Source organism: Doryrhamphus excisus, linkage group LG3, assembly GCF_037039965.1.
Source record: "Doryrhamphus excisus strain RoL-2023G ecotype Guam linkage group LG3, RoL_Dexc_Guam_v1.1, whole genome shotgun sequence".
NCBI classification, from domain to species: domain Eukaryota; kingdom Metazoa; phylum Chordata; class Actinopteri; order Syngnathiformes; family Syngnathidae; genus Doryrhamphus; species Doryrhamphus excisus.
The window spans coordinates 4,056,518-4,076,995 of record NC_136359.1 but is presented as its reverse complement, the minus strand read 5'-3'; the positions used below and the strand labels follow the sequence as shown (position 1 = coordinate 4,076,995).

The 20,478-nt window shown below is 40.5% G+C and overlaps 1 protein-coding gene and 1 long non-coding RNA gene across 5 annotated transcripts in view; one reads left to right on the top strand and one right to left on the bottom strand.

Annotated features, from left to right (window-relative positions):
* The window catches only part of LOC144898260 (uncharacterized), a 47,622-nt gene extending 28,668 nt beyond the window's left edge, over nucleotides 1-18,954 (top strand). For all 4 annotated transcript variants that reach the window (XR_013627162.1, XR_013627161.1, XR_013627160.1 and 1 more), the window contains 3 exons: nucleotides 13,343-13,573; nucleotides 17,819-17,992; nucleotides 18,103-18,954. This is a non-coding gene — a long non-coding RNA (uncharacterized LOC144898260). The remainder of the gene's footprint in view (nucleotides 1-13,342; nucleotides 13,574-17,818; nucleotides 17,993-18,102) is intronic.
* Nucleotides 12,835-20,444, bottom strand: rmi1 (RMI1, RecQ mediated genome instability 1, homolog (S. cerevisiae)). The gene is made up of 8 exons (XM_058069841.2): nucleotides 19,982-20,444; nucleotides 19,807-19,917; nucleotides 18,390-18,539; nucleotides 18,251-18,321; nucleotides 18,061-18,184; nucleotides 16,154-16,241; nucleotides 15,886-16,078; nucleotides 12,835-14,225 (listed from the first exon to the last, which is right to left on the bottom strand). The coding sequence occupies exons 1-8, from the start codon at nucleotides 20,135-20,137 to the stop codon at nucleotides 13,310-13,312; spliced, it is 1,809 nt and encodes a 602-aa protein (XP_057925824.2). The 5' UTR covers nucleotides 20,138-20,444; the 3' UTR covers nucleotides 12,835-13,309.
* Nucleotides 20,445-20,478: the final 34 nt, after the last annotated feature.

The following is a 20,478-nucleotide window of genomic DNA, read 5'->3' as shown; positions in this document are numbered from 1 at the left end:
CCCAAAATTGATGTCTTTTTGCATAAAATCTGATGTTATTGTTATTGTTTGATGTGTGTGCTAACAGGCTAGCATGAACTGATTTGTTGTTAGCACACTATAAAATAAAACAAAATGCATTAGTAGCACATCACGTAGTACATACTGCTGTTATGCAGGTTAGCATGTAGCGCTAAGATGGGTTGTGGACCGGACAAATATGCACATTAGCATGAAATAACGTCTTACCTTTATGTATTCCTGCGTGGTATCAGCATTTGGGACCAAATATTAGAGGAAAATACAGCATAGTAGTCTATCTGGGCAGAGTGGGTGAACGTTAGATGGTGTGTTCAAGGACCGTCAAACAATGTGGGCAAATGAAACCCTTGAAATCTCTAAAAAAAAAAAAAAAAATTGGTATCATATTGGTGTTGTATATTTCTTACCTACCTTTTGACTGTTAAGTTGCTGTGTGATGATTTTAGCATAAGATGACACTGTGAGTCAGACTGTTATACTGAGTGATGATGACCTGCGATTTCCAACGGGTTGACAAGCTTGTTGTGAGTTTTCTCATTCTGATTGGCTCCTTCTGATTGCATGCGTCTCTACCAAACAGGATGGATGACTTGTGTATTTGTCTCAACACCTGGGCGTGTTGGTTCTATAGCTGAATGAACGGAGTAAGAAGCACCTGAATGAACCATTGATTGTAGCACCCCCGCAGCCATGGGCAATTAAATCCCTAAAATCCCTAAAAATAGAATCGGTATCATATTGGTATTGTATATTTCTTACTTAACTATTGAGTGTTAAGTTGCTGTGTGATGATTTTAGCATAAGATGACACTGTGAGGCTTATACACCGGAAATTACGGTACTTAATTGTTCAATGACAACTTCATGTTCTATCTCCTCTCTGTTTTGTGTTCTTTGCGTCATGAGGCGTTCAGGCGCACTTGTAATTGTGAGTACTTGTTGTTGTTATTCATTCATTCATTCATTTTCTACCGCTTATCCTCACAAGGGTGGTCGCGGGGGTGCTGGAGCCTATCCCAGCTGTCTTCGGTCCAGGTACACCCTGGACTGGTGGCCAGCCAATCACAGGGCACATATAGACAAACAACCATTCACACTCACATTCATACCTATGGACAATTTGGAGTCGCTAATTAACCTAGCATGTTTTTGGAATGTCGGAGGAAACCGGAGTACCCGGAGAAAACCCACGCATGCACGGGGGAGAACATGCAAACTCCACACAGAGATGGCCGAAGGTGGAATTGAACCCTGGTCTCCTAGCTGTGAGGTCTGCGCGCTAACCACTTGACCACCGTGCCGCCAAAAAGAGGTTGTTTTACATCAAAATAACAATTCATTCATTCATTTTCTGCCACTTATCCTCATGAGGGGGTGCTGGAGCCTATCCCAGCCGACTTCGAGCGAGAGGCGGGGTACACCCTGGACTGGTGGCCAGCCAATCACAGGGCACATATAGACAAACAACCATTCACACTCACATTCATACCTATGGACAATTTGGAGTCGATTAATTAACCTAGCATGTTTTTGGAATGTGATGATGGAATTGAACCCTGGTCTCCTAGCTGTGAGGTCTGCGCACTAAACTCTAGACCGCCGTGCAGCCTTTGTTGTTATTCACATACCCCTTATTACAATTGGTATAATCCACTTTGGGAACCTCGGATATGGAAGATTTTTTGTGTTAAGCGTAAAAAAAACAGCAACCGCAACAGGGCAAAAAATGTGCGAAGTTGCGGGGCGGTGAATGGCAAAAGTGCGGGGATGCTCCGTATGTCCTGCTAAATTGTGACGGGATCATGCTGGGCTCCTCGGAACATGGAATGATTTTTAATTTTTTTTCTTCTGAAGTCTTTTCATCCGCTGCATTAATGTTAATAATAATAAGTAAGGGAGGAAAAACAAGACTTGATGATGTTGGAGAGGTGTAAAGGGGTGCAAAGAAAAGCTCTGTGCACAGCTTGTCAAATTACCTTCCTAATGACCCGCTTGTCTGCCAGTCTTGTCTGCGTGGAGGGAGAAAAAAAAAAAAAAAAAAAAAAAGACAAGTGGGGGAGCAAAGCCATTCTTTTCCCTTGACACAAAAATCACTCATTGGTCTCTTTTTATGCGCTCCCTCGCGCTCGTCTCTTTCAAGGCCCTGTTTGCCTGCTGCATGGAGCTTGTATTGAAATGGTAGTAATGACTTAGTAGTATACGAGTGCGCTATGTAGCATTGTGGGCTTGTCAATCAACCTGCATTCTTTCAAAAGTTGCCCCCGTAGAGACATAATGGGCTTTTCCATTAAGCCTCCTTCGTGATTATTCACCTGAGCCATCGCTGAAAGGTCAGACAGGATGAATTGTTTCTACGTAATTGCAGGAATTACATCTGGAGAAATCTTTTTTTGTTGTTTTTACCTCCACCAAGGAGGTTATGTTTTTGCCTGTTTGTGTTCAAAATAACTTGAAAAGTTCGGAATGGATTCGGATGTTTTTTTTTTCTGGAATTGTCATAAATGGGATATGGAAGAACGGACAAAATGTTATGTTTTCCGTCTTTTCTGATCTATAAATGTTGTTACAATGTTTTAGCATTGTCATGCTAAAACGATGCCAACGTGCCCACTTTGCTTAGCTTTTTTTTTTTTTTGTCGAAGATTTCACCATGTTAGCACAGAGCAATGGCTCCCAGGAAATGTTTGTTCGGGTGTGAGGGGAAAGCTAATTTTGTTGATCTTTCCTAAAAAGGCAAGCATCAGGCATTAGTAGTTGGAGTTTCTAATTCCTGGCAACGGAATTTCACACGGGCCAATACGAAGCCGGACTATCCGCCACACTGTTGCTAAAGTCTGACGCCTTTTCAGTGTTACTTGATCGTTTTGAAGAGTAAGGAACAATATATCGTCCTGTAGAAGCAAAATTAGGAAGTGGGTTTCGGCAGCTGTTGGGAAGTCCTCGGGAGTGCTTGGGAGTGTGATCAATCACAGCAGAGTGGGCGGGACACAGACTGATAGTGGTGGGGAACAAGGATGCAAGAAACCCAAGGAAACACAGTACACAGTACGAGGAAATTTTGTTGAAATTTGTTAGCGCTACTTTTTTTCTTAAACTTTGCATCCTGCGGGCCTCACAGCTAAGAGACCCGAATTCAATTCCAACCTCCGCCATCTCTGTGTGGAGTTTCCATGTTCTCCCCGTGCATGCGTGGGTTTTCTCCGGGTACTCCGGTTTCCTCCCACATTCCAAAAACATGCTAGGTTAATTAGCGACTCCAAATTGTCCATAGGTATGAATGTGAGTGTGAATGGTTGTTTGTCTATATGTGCCCTGTGATTGGCTGGCCACCAGTCCAGGGTGTACCCCGCCTCTCGCCCCGAAGACAGCTGGGATAGGCTCCAGCACTCCTTCGTGAGGATAAGCGGTAGAGAATGAATGAATGTATATTGCTTAGCGACATTTTGATTGTCAAGTTGCTGTGTGATGACTTTAGCTGGGATAGACTCCAACACCCCCGTGACCCTCGTGAGGATAAGTGGTAGAAAATGAATGAATGAATGAATGAATGTATTCTAAAAGGACAGTTGGACAGCCCTGACGTGTTGACGAGCATGTTTTTGGAATGTGGGAGGAAACCGGAGTACCCGGAGAAAACCCACGCATGCACGGGGAGAACATGCAAACTCCAAACAGAAATGGCTGAGAGTGGAATTGAACTCGGGTCACTGAGCTGTGAGGTCTATGCACTAACCACTTGACCACCGTGCAGCCAAATGTGCATAGAACACCATAAAAATGCTCAGAGTCAAAAAATTTAAGATTATTGTTTTGGTGTGAAGAAAAATCACAGGGGTGCTGGAGCCTATCCCAGCTGTCTTGGGGCGAGAGGCGGGGTACACCCTGGACTGGTGGCCAGCCAATCACAGGGCACATGTAGACAAACAGCTCTTCATTTGATGGTTAAATGTCATTATTCAGTATAAAAGTCTGACTGACGGTGACATCTTACAAAGAATGCTAAAGTCATCACACAGCAACTTGACATCAACGATAGTCGCGGGAGTGCCCCAGTGAAAAGCCATAATTTCAAGAAATGCTGCAAATGTTTGGCAGACACGTTAAAAAACGTCAATTCCTTTGATTTTACGGAGCAAACAATGAGATATTAAAAGAAACATTATTATGATATTGTGATGCGGTTAAATAAAGAAGTCGTCATCTCATTTCGTGAGTTGGGTGTCTCATGGACTCATTTGCCCCCCCGTAACTAGCGTACATATAGCCTCGAAAACAGTATAAAAGTCTGACTCACGGTGTCATCTTACAAAGAATGCTAAAGTCATCACACAGCAACTTGACAGTCTAAATGAAGCTAAACAATATACATTCATTCATTTTTTTTTACCGCTTATCATCAACGATAGTCGCGGGAGTGCCCCAGTGAAAAGCCATAATTTCAAGAAATGCTGCAAATGTTTGGCAGACACGTTAAAAAACGTCAATTCCTTTGATTTTACGGAGCAAACAAGGAGATATTAAAAGAAACATTATTATGATATTGTGATGCGGTTAAATAAAGAAGTCGTCATCTCATTTCGTGAGTTGGATGTCTCATGGACTCATTTGGCACCCCGTAACTAGCGTACATATAGCCTCGAAAACAGTATAAAAGTCTGACTCACGGTGCCATCTTACAAAGAATGCTAAAGTCATCACACAGCAACTTGACAGTCAAAATGAAGCTAAACAATATACATTCATTCATTTTTTTTACCGCTTATCATCAACGATAGTCGCGGGAGTGCCCCAGTGAAAAGCCATAATTTCAAGAAATGCTGCAAATGTTTGTCAGACACGTTAAAAAACGTCAATTCCTTTGATTTTACAGAGCAAACAATGAGATATTAAAATAAACATTATTATGATATTGTGATGCGGTTAAATAAAGAAGTCGTCATCTCATTTCGTGAGTTGGATGTCTCATGGACTCATTTGGCACCCCGTAACTAGCGTACATATAGCCTCGAAAACAGTATAAAAGTCTGACTCACGGTGCCATCTTACAAAGAATGCTAAAGTCATCACACAGCAACTTGACAGTCAAAATGAAGCTAAACAATATACATTCATTCATTTTTTTTTACCGCTTATCATCAACGATAGTCGCGGGAGTGCCCCAGTGAAAAGCCATCATTTCAAGAAATGCTGCAAATGTTTGGCAGACACGTTAAAAAACGTCAATTCCTTTGATTTTACGGAGCAAACAATGAGATATTAAAAGAAACATTATTATGATATTGTGATACGGTTAAATGAAGAAGTCCTTTTCTTCAAATAAATGCGGAGCCAAACTTGTGCATCATCTCATTTCGTGAGTTGGATGTCTCATGGACTCATTTCGCCCACCGTAACTAGCGTACATATAGCCTCGAAAACAGTCTGACTCACGGTGCCATCTTACAAAGAATGCTAAAGTCATCACACAGCAACTTGACAATCAAAATGTAGCTAAGCGATATACATTCATTTTCTACCGCTTATCCTCAACGATGGTCGCGGGGGTGCCCCACTGAAAAGCCATCATTTCAAGAAATGCTGCAAATGTTTGGCAGACACATTAAAAAAACGGCAATTCCTTTGAGCAAACAATGAGATATTAAAATAAACATTATTATGATATTGTGATGCGGTTAAATAAAGAAGTCGTCATCTCATTTCGTGAGTTGGATGTCTCATGGACTCATTTGGCCCCCCGTAACTAGCGTACATATAGCCTCGAAAACAAGATGTTCAAAATACTTCCCACGCTAATTAACGCTTTGGATGCGACGGACATGAAACGGCAATTTCCAAAGTTCCTGTATTCGGTCAATAATATCTGTGTTGCAGAAACGGTGTGAATATTTTGCAAATAATCAATAACGACTTTCCACAGCAATTCATTGCACAGGAAGCAATTACACTTCCTATCAAGAGCCACTCAACGGGCACAAGTTTGGACACCCCTGGCTTAGAGTAAATGACATACAGTATCAAATAGTGTGCCTTTCCTTAGTACTCTCCCGCCTTAATAGCTTTCCATTTGCAATATTACCGACGTGATTACGTTAGCTTGTGTTTTTCGGAGCCGGAGATAAAATCCACGTTCATTCCCCATTTTAGTTAGAATGAATCTTTCTTTTGCAAAAAGCAGCCGAGTGCAAAAGGAATCAGACACGGGAGGGGCGCTGCCCATATAGGAGAGAGCACTGTGCAAATTTGTCTAATGGTCCTGTACAGCTAGCTACATGCACTGTACGCTTTCCATTATCAAGGTAAAAAGCACATGAACAACCCCCCCCCCAAAAAAAGTCTTAAAAAAAAAAAAAAGCTTGCGCAGCTGCAATTTGCTTTGCCTTATTACGTTTTTTAATGAAAAATCCTTTCCGATGATTCTAGTTCTCTTTTAGGACTGACATGAAAATGCACCCCCCCCCCCCCCCCGGGTTTGAGGATGTGAGTCATTAAAGCAAGAAAAAAAGTCAAAGGAAATTGAACTTAAAACTATATTAAACTTTTACTTTGTTTTGGCTCATCTGGATGGAGGAGCCCTTTTTTGTGTGTGCTCTTCGTTTGAAACATTTCCACGACTAATTTCCACACTAAAATCGGAACATGGTTTTCTGAGAAACTCATTTTAAACAAAAAATGTTGATGGAGAATAGGAATAAAAGATATATTTCGGAGGATTCTTTAAAAGGGGCGGCACGGTGGGGTAGTGGTTAGCGCACAGACCTCACGGCTAGGAGACTAGGGTTCAATTCCAACCTCAGTTTGCATGTTCTCCCTCCGGTTTCCTCCCACATTCCAAAAACATGCTAGGTTAATTAGCGACTCCAAATTGTCCATAGGTATGAATGTGAGTGTGAATGGTTGTTTGTCTATATGTGCCCTGTGATTGGCTGGCCACCAGTCCAGGGTGTACCCCGCCTCTCGCCCCAAGACAGCTGGGATAGGCTCCAGCACCCCTGTGATTTTTCTTCACACCAAAACAATAATCTTACATTTTTTGACTCTGAGCATTTTTATGGTGTTCTATGCACAAATTTGGCTGCACGGTGGACAAGTGGTTAGTGCATAGACCTCACAGCTTGGTGACCCGAGTTCAATTCCACTCTCGGCCATGTCTGTGTGGAGTTTGCATGTTCTCCCTGTGCATGCGTGGATTTTCTTTAGTCGCCAGCCAATCACAGGGCACATATAGACAAACAACCATTCACACTCACATTCATACCTATGGACAATTTGGAGTCGCTAATTAACCTAGCATGTTTTTGGAATGTGGGAGGAAACCGGAGAAAACTCACGCATGCACGGGGAGAACATGCAAACTCCACACAGAGATGGCCGAGGGTGGAATCGAACTTGGGTCTCCTAGCTGTGTGGCCTGCGCGCTAACCACTTGGTCGCTTTTATAATTTTTCATTCATTCATTCATTTTTACCGCTTATCCTCACGAGGGTCGCAGGGGGTGCTGGAGCCTATCCCAGCTGTCTTCGGGCAAGAGGCGGGGTACACCCTGGACTGGTGGCCAGCCAATCACAGGGCACATATAGACAAACAACCATTCACACTCACATTCATACCTATGGGCAATTTGGAGTCGCTAATTAACCTAGCATGTTTTTTTGGAACATTAGTGTCAACATTTTAGCTTTCGCTAGTTACAGTATACCTGTTTGCTCAGTTTTTCCACAAATGGCCCTTGCGCCACACTTTGGACACCCACATGCAAAAAGGTGTGGCGTGATTACTTTTTTTTTCTATAATATTTTGACTCCGTTCTGTTGCTTTTTTTTTAAAAAAATATAATCGTCTAAATATTTCAAATTTTTCTCGATCCTAATTTTCCAAAAAAATCACATTCATTGTTTATTTTGTTTCTCATAATATTCCATTTTTTTTCTTTAATATTTCAGCTTTATGCAACTAAAATGACTTTTTGCTCATATTCATTTATTATTCCTGTGAAATGACAACTTTTTCCTGTTACATTACAACTTATTTTTCTTAATATTTTGATGTTTTTCTTATAAAATGACAGATGACTGCGGGCCCCAATTGGCCCACTCCTGTATAGCGCATACAACTATGTCCTTACAAACTGTCATCGTCTCCCTACGAGGTCGCCCTGAGCCCCCGCCACTATCGTCCCATTCAGACTCATTAGCACATAACAGGCTATCAACATGCATAGTCGGGTCTGGAAATTACATGCTCAACCTGATTAGACCATAATGAAGAAAAACCAGCCACGCGAATGGAAGTGCACACAGTGGCGTACAACAGGAAGTACGCCGCCATGAACTGCATGAACGCGGATACCAATGTGAATATATAGAATTCATATCCCGCTGATATACAAAGATATGTAATTGTAAAAAAAAAAAGAATATTACATAAAAGGTCAGGAATTGATTGCGAGAATAATTTTCCATCCAGAGGAGAAACTGAGTACTTTAGAGCTTGGAATTGGTCACCAGGGTATATTTTGGTCCGCTGTTCTGTACAAATACCCTCCAAATGCCACAAATTTTGAGGCTGTCGCTTGGCGCTACCACTGTTTCAACCAACACTTTTATGTTTTGGATCATCCAAGATTATGCATGTCAACGCGTCCCCCTAATACTAGCCTACTACGAATAATATAATAATGATTATTATATTTTAGGGGGGCTTCAGTGCCCCTAAAATGTTCTTAAGCCCCCCTTAAATAATTTGATATTTTTTTATAGATTTTTTTATTTATACATTTTTTTTTTACAAAAAAAATCTGACAAATTTTATATAATAGGGCAAAAGCAGGCTAATAAGCAAGCCAATAAGCAGGCTAATACTAGCCTACTATTACTACTACTAGTAGTAGTAGTAATAATCAGAAGAAGAATAATTATGATAGTAATAATAATAGGCTAATTAATAATATAATAATGATTATTATATATTTAGAGGGAGCTTCAGTCCCCCTAAAATGTTCTTAAGCCCCCCTTAAATAATTTGATATTTTTTATAGATTTTTTTATTTATAGATTTTTTTTTTGTACAAAAAAATATCTCACAAATTTTATATAATAGGGCAAAAGCAGGCTAATGCTAGCCTGCTACTACTACTACTAGCAGTAGTGGTAATCAGAAGAAGAATTATGATAGTAATAATAATATTTTAGGGGGGGGTCAGTCCCCCTAAAATGTTCTTAAGACCCCCTAAATAATTTGATATTTTTATAGATTTTTTTATTTATTGATTTTTTTTTTTTTACAAAAAATATCTGACAAATTTTATATAATAGGGCAAAAGCAGGCTAATACTAGCCTACTACTACTACTACTAGCAGTAGTAGTAATCAGAAGAAGAATTATGATAGTAATAATATTTTAGGGGGGGGGTTTCAGTCCCCCTAAAATGTTCTTAAGCTCCCCTAAATAATTTGATATTTTTTACAGATTTTTTTATTTATTGATTTTTATTTTTTTTTTACAAAAAAAAATCTGACAAATTTTACATAATAGGGCAAAAGCAGGCTAATACTAGCCTACTACTACTACTACTAGCAGTAGTAGTAATCAGAAGAAGAATTATGATAGTAATAATAATATTTTAGGGGGGGGTTTCAGTCCCCCTAAAATGTTCTTAAGCTCCCCTAAATAATTAGATTTTTTTTTTTATTGATTTTTTCTTTTTACAAAAAAATATTTGACAAATTTTATATAATAGGGCAAAAGCAGGCTAATACTAGCCTACTACTACTACTACTAGCAGTAGTAGTAATCAGAAGAAGAATTATGATAGTAATAATAATATTTTAGGGGGGGGTTTCAGTCCCCCTAAAATGTTCTTAAGCTCCCCTAAATAATTAGATTTTTTTTTTATTGATTTTTTCTTTTTACAAAAAAATATTTGACAAATTTTATATAATAGGGCAAAAGCAGGCTAATACTAGCCTACTACTACTACTACTAGCAGTAGTAGTAATCAGAAGAAGAATTATGATAGTAATAATATTTTAGGGGGGGGGTTTCAGTCCCCCTAAAATGTTCTTAAGCTCCCCTAAATAATTTGATATTTTTTATAGATTTTTTTATTTATTGATTTTTTTTTTACAAAAAAATATCTGACAAATTTTCTATAATAGGGCAAAAGCAGGCTAATAAGCAAGCCAATAAGCAGGCTAATACTAGCCTATGACTACTAGTAGTAGTAGTAATAATCAGAAGAGGAATAATTATTATTAGTAATACTAGGCTAATTAAAAATATAATAATGATTATTATATAAGGGTTAGGGTATTGAGTATCTCTACTAAATCTGTCCAAAAATGGGAACGTTATATCCCGATTCTTGTTTGTTATTAGTTTTTGGATTTTTTTTTTTTTTACATTTTTTTGAATGTCTACTACATTCAAAAAAATGTGGGGGGGGGGCAGAACCTAGTTGCTGATGACTGATGTCACTTGTTTATTTTTCATGTCATCAACACTGAATGCCCATAAAAACAGCTGCAGTCCAACTCTACTCTCTACTCTCTAATAATCTGCACCCATGTACTAATATACACATACTGCATATATATATACATATATATATGTATATATATCAGCACATCAGTGACGTGCACTATATTTAAACACATACACTCACACTAAAAAAAAAAAAAAAAAAATCTTTTTTTTACAAAAAAAAATCTTTTTTTACAAAAAAAAATCTGACAAATTTTATATAATAGGGCAAAAGCAGGCTAATAAGCAAGCCAATAAGCAGGCTAATACTAGCTAATACTAGTAATAATCAGAAGAATAATTATGATAATAATAAGCTAATTAATAATATAATAATGATTATTATATTTTAGGGGGGCTTCAGTCCCCCTAAAATGTTCTTAAGCCCCCCTAAATAATTTGATATTTTTTATAGATTTTTTCATTTATTGATTTATTTATTTTTTTGATATTTGATATAATACGGCAAAAGCTTATTTTTGAAATGATTTAAAATTATTATTATATTTTAGGGGGACTGAAGCCCCCCTAAAATGTTCTTAAGCCCCGCTAAATTATTTGATATTTTTTTATTTAAAAACACTTTTTCTCCAAACAACTTTCTCCATCTGAATGGCCACCTTTTGATTTGGAGTGTTTCCCAACAGGCGGCATTTAATGAAACCTTGAAAAAAAAAAAAAAAACGTTGGTGGTTTGCTATTCATCTAATCTGGAGGACTCGCCGGACCGGCTTAGATTGAAACATTTATTTCATATATATAAAAAAAATAAAAAATATAAAAATACAAGACTTTAAAGAACAATGATATACTTTTAATGCTAACAAAGCTCAAATAGTCTCATGTGAAGTCATCAGGACCAAAAACACTGAGTTGCGCTGTAATGAACAGAAAGAATAGAAAATCATGGCCGCTTCCTCGTTTTCCTTTTCCGCTTATTTTCCCTCCCGGGGCGACTTTATTGAAGACCCGTGCTGCCCTTCCATATTCAATTATTTTCCAGTGGAACATAATGGACGTAATGAATGAATGCAAAGCCGGCAATTCATTACAGCAATCTGAATATAAACCCCATTCTGTTTTCTCCACTCCAAAAGCAGTTATAGCTTTAAATCAGGGGTCTCAAACATGCGGCCCGCGGGCCAAATGTGGCCCGCAGGACACTAGTTTGAGGCCCCACGCCTTGATATGAAAGTTTAATGTTTTGATATGGATGCTGTATGGTATCATGTACCCAGAAAAAAAATATTACATTTAATGTTCATGTTAAAGGTTAAGTAAGGCTAACCCTAACCCATAAATATTTAGCTAAAACCATGCCACAACATAAACAATACATAAAAATAGCAATATTTTACCGATATAACACCATGAATTTGTTACAATTTTTACATTTCCAACAGAACTGTGTTACCGATACTGTACAATTGCTAAAATGCTAACGCTCTCTGCTAGCGACACAACAAATCCTTCTAAGGACTCGGGACTGTAACCAACCACAGCGGAGTGGCCGTGCCTGGAGGCGGGCCGTGGGTGGAATACATTAAAACATTTGACTGTTCTCGTGGGAAGCACAAAATCCAAAGCAATACAGCTGAATAGGTGTGGGTTCTGGAAGAACTAGAAAGCTTTCTGTGCGGGTTTATTGTGTGTAGCTGGGTACAGCCTGGACTGGTCACCAGCCAATCACAAACCACCATTCTAAAGTGTTATACCTAGACTTTACAAGCCATCAAAAGCGAAGTAGTGTTAAGTCAGGGGTCTCAAACACGCGGCCCGCGGGGCCAAATGTGGACCGCAGGACACTAGTTTGAAGCCCCCGCCTTTGATATGAAAGTTTAATGTTAGTGCACCCTGCTTAAGTTTAATATAGATGCTGTATGGTATCATGTACCCAGAAAAAATTATTACGTTTGATTAATGTTCATGTTAAAGGTTAAATAACTGTTAATAGTTATCCTCCCTATCCGTGTGGAAGTGGTAAGTTTTTGGCTATTTAAGTTTAAAGGAAATAACTTGAAGGCTACCGTTTAGGTCGCTAGCTCTCTAGTTTGCGAGTTAGCATGTGTCTCAAGACCCCGCAGTTGCGCAATATGTTGTAAATAAAAAAAATGTGACTATAGTCGTGTTTTGTCATGTCTACAGGGCTCTAATAATGCTTTGTTCATTTTAATTTCTGAAAAAATAATTTGTCTACCCACCAACTATATGTGGTTACTTAAGTTTTTATTATTTGGTGTTTTATTATTATTATTATATTTATTTATTTATTACTAATTCATTGATTTTCTTTATTCTTGATTTGTTTATTTATTTTTCAAATTATTTTGCGCCAAAAAATAAAAATGAAGACACTGAAAAAGTATGTATATTTTTCTGTTTTTAATAAATGCGTTTTTTTTTTTTTAATACTCTTTAAAATAATTATTTTCCATACTGCTGTAGTTGAAATTGGACATTTTTTCCATATCTGATGGAGGGCATAGCATGTAGAAAATAGCAGTGTGAATAAATGAATGGAATGACAGCATGTTATATTCACATCTAGCAGATGGGATGCATTGCGGCATGGATTTCAAGTTCACACATTGTCTCCTCCAGATTGGAAGCAGAAGGGCGGCTTGATCATGAGCACCCCCCCCCCCCCCCAAAAAAAGTCTCATTAAAGGACATCTTAGGCTTGTGCTGATGTAAAATGCCACATTTGTCTTTTTCTCATTTTCACATCCAGCAATGTGTTCTGTCTTATTATGGCCCCCCCCTCTAACTCTCATTTCCTCCCGTCTCTCACCCTCTTCTCCAGCCCCCGGTGGACTCTCTCGCTGACAGGTTCGGCCCGTGTCACCGCCGCTCTCCCGTCGCCGACCACCTCGACGGTCATAAGACAGCACATGTCCACCAGCTCTTGTTGACATCGCCGCATTCCGGCGTCCAGCTCACATCTCCGGGCCGCGTCACGCCTCATGGCCCCTTTCTCCGACACCGAGAAACCCAGTAGGCCCGTCAGGACCTGGTCTGAGAGCTCCACGTCCAGGTACCCGCTTCCGTCTGACACTGTAGCGGAAATTTGCCATAAGCCGTTGTGGGAACTCAGTTTTCCCAATAGGGTCACGATGAAGGCTTTGATGAGGATCTTTGTGGAAGTGGGGGGTTGCGGGGTGGAGAAAATGTCCTCCAGAAGACACAGGTATGTAAATGGAGTAGAGGACAAAGTGATGGGGTTATTTTTTGGTGGTGTTCCATCACGTTCTGCAGTGCCGGAGGCGTGACTTAATCCCTGGACCGCAACATGGGAGCTCTCACGTTTCCGAATAGAAACCAAATCCATTTTATTTCCACGTAATTGGCTGGGAGCACCTTTTAATTCCACTTCACGGGATTGAACCTCGATAAGAAAGCGGTCCATATCGTCGTCCATGATGTCGCCTGCGTCCGGTTCAAGAGAAAGGACGTCTTCTCGGTTTTGGGAGGTCGCCGAGGTCGCCGCGCCCCCGTGTAAGACCACGCTGTCCAGCTCCTCCAGGGTCAGGTCGTCAAAATCCTCGTCGGGAAAGTCTTCGCCGGCCGGGGTCACGTGGTCTGAAGGCTCGGGGTCGACGAGGTCGTAGTCCTCTTGCTCGTTACTAGGGCGACGGCTTCGGAATGAACTGAATGCACTCGTGTTGGGGCGGGTAGAGGCTGTACTTCTACGAGACAATGTCATACATTAAAACTACAATCAATTCCATTCATACTACACAAGCGGGGGACGATTGAAAACTACCAGGAACAACCTTTTTGTTTCATACACAGACACACTAAACCACCATAATAATAGTAATAATAATAATAATAATAATTAACAATTAAGTCTCTCACACTGTACACACAACACATTAAATACAATTAGAAACACAACAAGGAAAGGGGTGCTGGAGCCTATCCCAGCTGTCTTCGGGCCAGAGGCGGGGTACACCCTGGACTGGTGGCCAGCCAATCACAGGGCACATATAGACTAACAACCATTCACACTCACATTCATACCTATGGATAATTTGGAGTCGCTAATTAATCTAGTATTATATTGGTATTGTATATTTCTTACCTACCTTTTGAGTGTTAAGTTGCCGTGTGATGACTTCAGCATAAGATCACACTGTGAGTCAGACTCTTATATTCCACCCTCGGCCATCTCTGTGTAGAGTTTGCATGTTCTCCCCGTGCATGTGTGGGTTTTTTCCGGGTATTCCGGTTTCCTCCCACATCCCAAAAACATGCTAGGTTAATTAATTGGCGACTCCAAATTGTCCATAGGTATGAATGTGAGTGTGAATGGTTGTTTGTCTATATGTGCCCTGTGATTGGCTGGCCACCAGTCCAGGGTGTACCTCGCCTCTCGCCCAAAGACAGCTGGGATAGGCTCCAGCACTCCGGCGACCCTTGTGAGGAAAAGCGGTAGAAAATGAATGAATGAATTATAAATATTTAGGCTGCACATTGGTCGAGTGGTTAGCGTGCAGACCTCACAGCTAGGACACCCAAGTTCGATTCCACCCTCGGCCATCTCTGTGTCGAGTTTGCATGTTCTCCCCATGCATTTGTGGGTTTTTTCCGGGTATTCCGGTTTCCTCCCACATTCCACATTAATTAATTGGCGACTCCAAATTGTCCATAGGTATGAATGTGAGTGTGAATGGTTGTTTGTCTATATGTGCCCTGTGATTGGCTGGCCACCAGTCCAGGGTGTACCCCGCCTCTCGCCCCAAGACAGCTGGGATAGGCTCCAGCATTCCACCGTGAGGATAAGCGTTAGAAAATGAATGAATATATGTTGCTTAGCTACATTTTGATTGTCAAGTTGCTGTGTGATGACTTTAGCATTCTTTGTAAGATGGCACCGTGAGTCAGACTGTTATACTGAGTAATGACATTTTATTTGACTACTGTCAAAATAAATTAAATTAAATTAAGAGCTACCTGGTCTTCGTGGACTTGTACACGCCACAATGTGACGCGGATTCATCGGCCCATGACCCTCGTGAGGAAAAGCGGTAGAAAATGAATACCACAATACTGCAATGTATAAATAGCGGCGTCGACAATACACGCTGATACCTTGACTGTACTGTGAGGACGGACGCCATATGTTGGTTCCAGCCGCACCATCTACCTAGTAACAACACACTAGTTGTCATGGAAATGAAACCTCCTTTGGTAGAAATTGCTCGTTGCGGCGTTGAACCAATCCTCCAAAGTGTAAAATGTCAAACCGATTATCATGACAGTGACGAAGAGGGGGAGTGGGTGCGGGCGGGTGGGTTGGTTCCAACCGCAAAATATCAAGACATCACACTGACAACCACCCACCTGGACGAGGCGCTCCTGACAGCGGAACTTCTGGAGGACTGAGTGGAAAACTGGCTGAGTGTCCTGTAGCCGCTGTCGTGAGGGGGCCTAAGCGGAGGCCTGTCCACCATCTCCTCCTCTTGGGCCTCCAGACTGGCCAACAGCTCTTGGTCATCAAGTTCCGGGTCCTGATCTCCCTGGTTTGTGCCATCAACTGGAGTCGATTTGATAGAATGAGTGACTTTGAAAGCACTTGATGGACATCAAACAGTACACAAATTGTCTCTACCTTGGTTTGGCTGGAGAACATCAGCTTCTTCCTCTCGATCCTGCTCCTGCTCTTCAGGAAGTCCGAGGGTCCTACACAGTACTCTCCCCTGTCAGAAATTTTCATTTATTCATTTTCTACCGCTTTTCCTCACGAGGGTCGCGGGGGTGCTGGAGCCTATCCCAGCTGTCTTCTGGCAAGAGGCGGGGTACACCCTGGACTGGTGGCCAGCCAATCACAGGGCACATATAGACAAACAACCATTCACACTCACATTCATACCTATGGACAATTTGGAGTCGCTAATTAACCTAGTATCATATTGGTATTGTATATTTCTTACCTACCTTTTGAGTGTTAAGTTGCCGTGTGATGATTTTAGCATAAGATGACACTGTGAGTCAGACTGTTATACTGAATGATGATGACCTGTTGACAAGCTTGTTGTGAGTTCTCTCATTCTGATTGGCTCCTCACGGACTCGTGCTAGCCACAGTATGCCATTTCATGACGTGGACGTGTGCAGTTTGTCTGGTGTGGCTTATATATATGCACAAATCTTGTTTTTCTCTTAGTCGGTACGGCTTATACACCGGAAATGACGGTACTTAATTGTTCAATGACAACTTCATGTTCTATCTCCTCTCTGTATTGTGCTCCTTGCGCTATGAGGCGTTCAGGCGCACTTGTAATTGTGAGTATTAGGCCAGATTTGTTGTTGTTGTTGTTATTCATTTTCTACCGCTTATCCTCACGAGTGTCGCGGGGGTGCTGGAGCCTATCCCTATCTTCGAGCGAGAGGCGGTACCCTGGACTGGTGGCCAGCCAATCACAGGGCACATATAGACAAACAACCATTCACACTCACATTCATACCTAATTAACCTAGCATGTTTTTAGAATGTGGGAGGAAAAACCGGAGTACCCGGAGAAAACCCACGCATGCACGGGGGAGAACATGCAAAGTCCACACAGAGATGGTTGAGGGTGGAATTGAACTCGGATCTCTTAGCTGTGAGGCATGTGTGCTAACCACTCGGCGCCGTGCAACCCCTGTCATTAATATAAAAATATTATATTATTGAAAAGCAGTGTGTCCAAGGTTGTGGCCCAGGGGATATTGGCAGATTTAGGCATTAAATCAAACCAAAAAAAGCAAAAATGCAAAACAATGAGCAAAAGGCATAGTGTTACAAAAAAAAAGCAGAAATTTTGGTACCAATAACTACATTTTGCCACAATAAACAAAGTTGAGAAATTCTGCTATACAATTTAGTTGTTTTTTTTATTTAATTTATTTAAATTAAATAAAAAAACTAAAATGTAGTTTTTTTTTATTTAATTTAATTTATTTAAATTAAATAAAAAAACTAAATTGTATAGCAGAATTAATTTAATTTATTTAAATTAAAAAAACTAAATTGTATAGCAGAATTTCTCAACTTTGTTTATTTTGGCAAAATGTAGTTATTGGTACCAACATTTCTGCTTTTTTTAATTTAATTTAAATAAATTAAACTATACAATTTGCTATACAATTTAGTTTTTTTATTTAATTTAATTTAATTTGGTTACTGTGAGGTCTGAGCGCTAACCACTAGACTGCCGTGCTGCCCGTGAGAAATGTTATTGATCACAATTTACCACTTTTTTTACAGGACATTTAATTCCCTGTGCATTTTACAGAGAACCCAGCAAAGGCAGATGCAGTTTGAAGAGTATCAAGACTACCGTGTCCCTCTTTAGGAGTCTAAAAAGTGGCGGGAAATCGGATACCATTGATTTAAAAAAGTCTTGCCGTTTGACTCCAGTCCTGTAGGTGGCGGTAATGCCCATTGCTACACACATCTGCTGGATTTGGTGAGTCACTGTCCTACTTTTCTCCAATGTAAGGCTAACTGTGTAAGGTGCTGTGGATTTAAACCCACCTGGTTGTTCCTTTCGGACATCTCTTCCACTTCCCCGCCTAGGACCTTCACGTTGGACGGCCCCAGCAAAAGGACCCCGAGTCTGCAAACCATCTGCCCTTGCAACTGCATCTTGACACCAGGCCTGGTGGTCAATAAAGTCGATAAAGTTTCATTTTCATAACATGCGAGTGTTTGTGTGAACCTTCACCTGAGAGTAGTGTTCAGTGCAGGGACAGGCTGATACTCCATGGCCTCCAAGTTCTGGACTCCGTCGGTCACCTGCGATGCATATCATGAGGTTCAATCGAGGAGGGAGCACAGAAACACATCATCATCGGCTAACTGACCCGCAGTAAGAGCATGCGTGTGGGTCTGGCCTCCCACGGTCTCTGAGTGGTCTGTGTGACAGCAGATACGTCGTCATTGGAGCAGTCTGTGCCCTTCCATTTCTGCAGCTGGCCATAAGCAGGCTGACTGATGTCCAGCAATGAGTCAACCTGCAAGAAAGAAGGACACGTCACATCACAACTAACCCCCCCCCTCCATGCCGTGTTACCGCCTCCCATTAATTAGTCCTTTTTTCAAAAGGTGTATTGGTGTTTACATGGCCGTGCACAACCGTGTTATTGCTAATATTCCGGAAACGATAGAGCGACTCGACTGCATGTAAACATAGCCACTGTTATCAGCAGTTACCACACAGTATAACAAATAGTCATTATGTCAAATTATTAAAAATCTTAAATTTGGCTCAGAGTTAGAGAACAGCAAGTTATAGTGCATTAATAAAATACGGTAGTGATAAAATATGTAATGGTAATAGCTTTATTTAATTTGAACATGCATCAGATTACAATTGAATGCATCACATAATCAGTTCCCAGTTCCACATGTCCAAAAGGAGTAGGAAGAAGCAAACCCCTCCATCTGGTACTTTTACAATCAGTAACTGTTACATTTGTTCACTTCCTGCTTTCCTAATATATATATATATATATATATATATTTTTTTTTTTATTTTAATTTTTGTCACGTACCGAAGTACAAGGCTTGTATTGTTTCTTGAATTGGCTCATTGTTACATTTGTTCACTTCCTGCTTTCCTAATATAGTTTTTTTGTCACGTACCGAAGTACAAGGTGATATGACCATCCAATGACATAATGGGTACCATAGTAACTGTCAATATAGTGATATATATATATATATAAAACACATCATGACTGGTTCAAGACTCTTCTCAACTGCTTGTATTGTTTCTTGAATTGGCTCATTGTTACATTTGTTCACTTCCTGCTTTCCTAATATAGTTTTTTTTGGGGTTTTTTTTGCACGTACCGAAGTACAAGGTGATATGAGCATCCAATGACATAATGGGTACCATAGTAACTGTCAATATAGTGATATATATATATATATATATAACACATCATGACTGGTTCAAGCCTCTTCTCAACTGCTTGTATTGTTTCTTGAATTGGCTCATTATTAGGAAAGCAGGAAGTGAACAAATGTAACATAGTTTTTTTTGTTTTTTTTTGCACGTACCGAAGTACAAGGTGATATGACCATCCAATGACATAATGGGTACCATAGTAAGTGTCAATATAGTGATATATATAGCACATCATGACTGGTTCAAGACTCTTCTCAACTGCTTGTATTGTTTCTTGAATTGGCTCATTGTTGTGCATTGTTTGAGGGTCTTACTCAATCAATTCCAATATCCAATCCAATCCAAATATGTGAGAAATTAGTTTGTACCTGGACACAGAAGATACCGCTGAGGTCAGTCTTCTGCGCTTGAGCTAGTCCTTCTGGGAGAACAGGGTAGTCCAAGTCTTTCAGGTCAGTCAAGAGCCACTGGTCAAGCACCTGAGGATTGCAGATTGTGATGCAAATTAGGAATATTTTTAGTTTTAAACCTGATGTTTCTTACCTGTTGGTTAATTTGCTGTTGGGATAGACGACCTGCTCCTCCGGCTTCCTCCTGGAGCCACTCCACGCATGCTTCCAGCCAGGCAAAAGGCACCTTTACATGCCAAGATGACTGCAGCCAGGCCTGTGTCACCTGGACAACTGCTTGTGGAGCCATCTTCTAATGTACCTTCACCCTCACCAGTAGTACTATAGAGCCCATGTAATGTATTGTATTGTTACTTGTTTGTTTATTGTCACGCAGAGAAGTGGAAGTATCACAACGGGGTCACAAACATACAATTTCTGCGGCAGTAGTATGTTAAACAGACGCCAACATCACTTAGCTTAACATTAACATTAGTATACAACGGTCGCAGTTAAGCCAAACTGTTGATAAATTCACATTTAACATACCTTGACACCCGGAAAAGGCATAAACCCGCCACTATTTTTGCCGCTCGCACAACTTCCGGGAGAGGCGAGTGTTGGGTTGCCAAGCGACACCCATAAATGTGA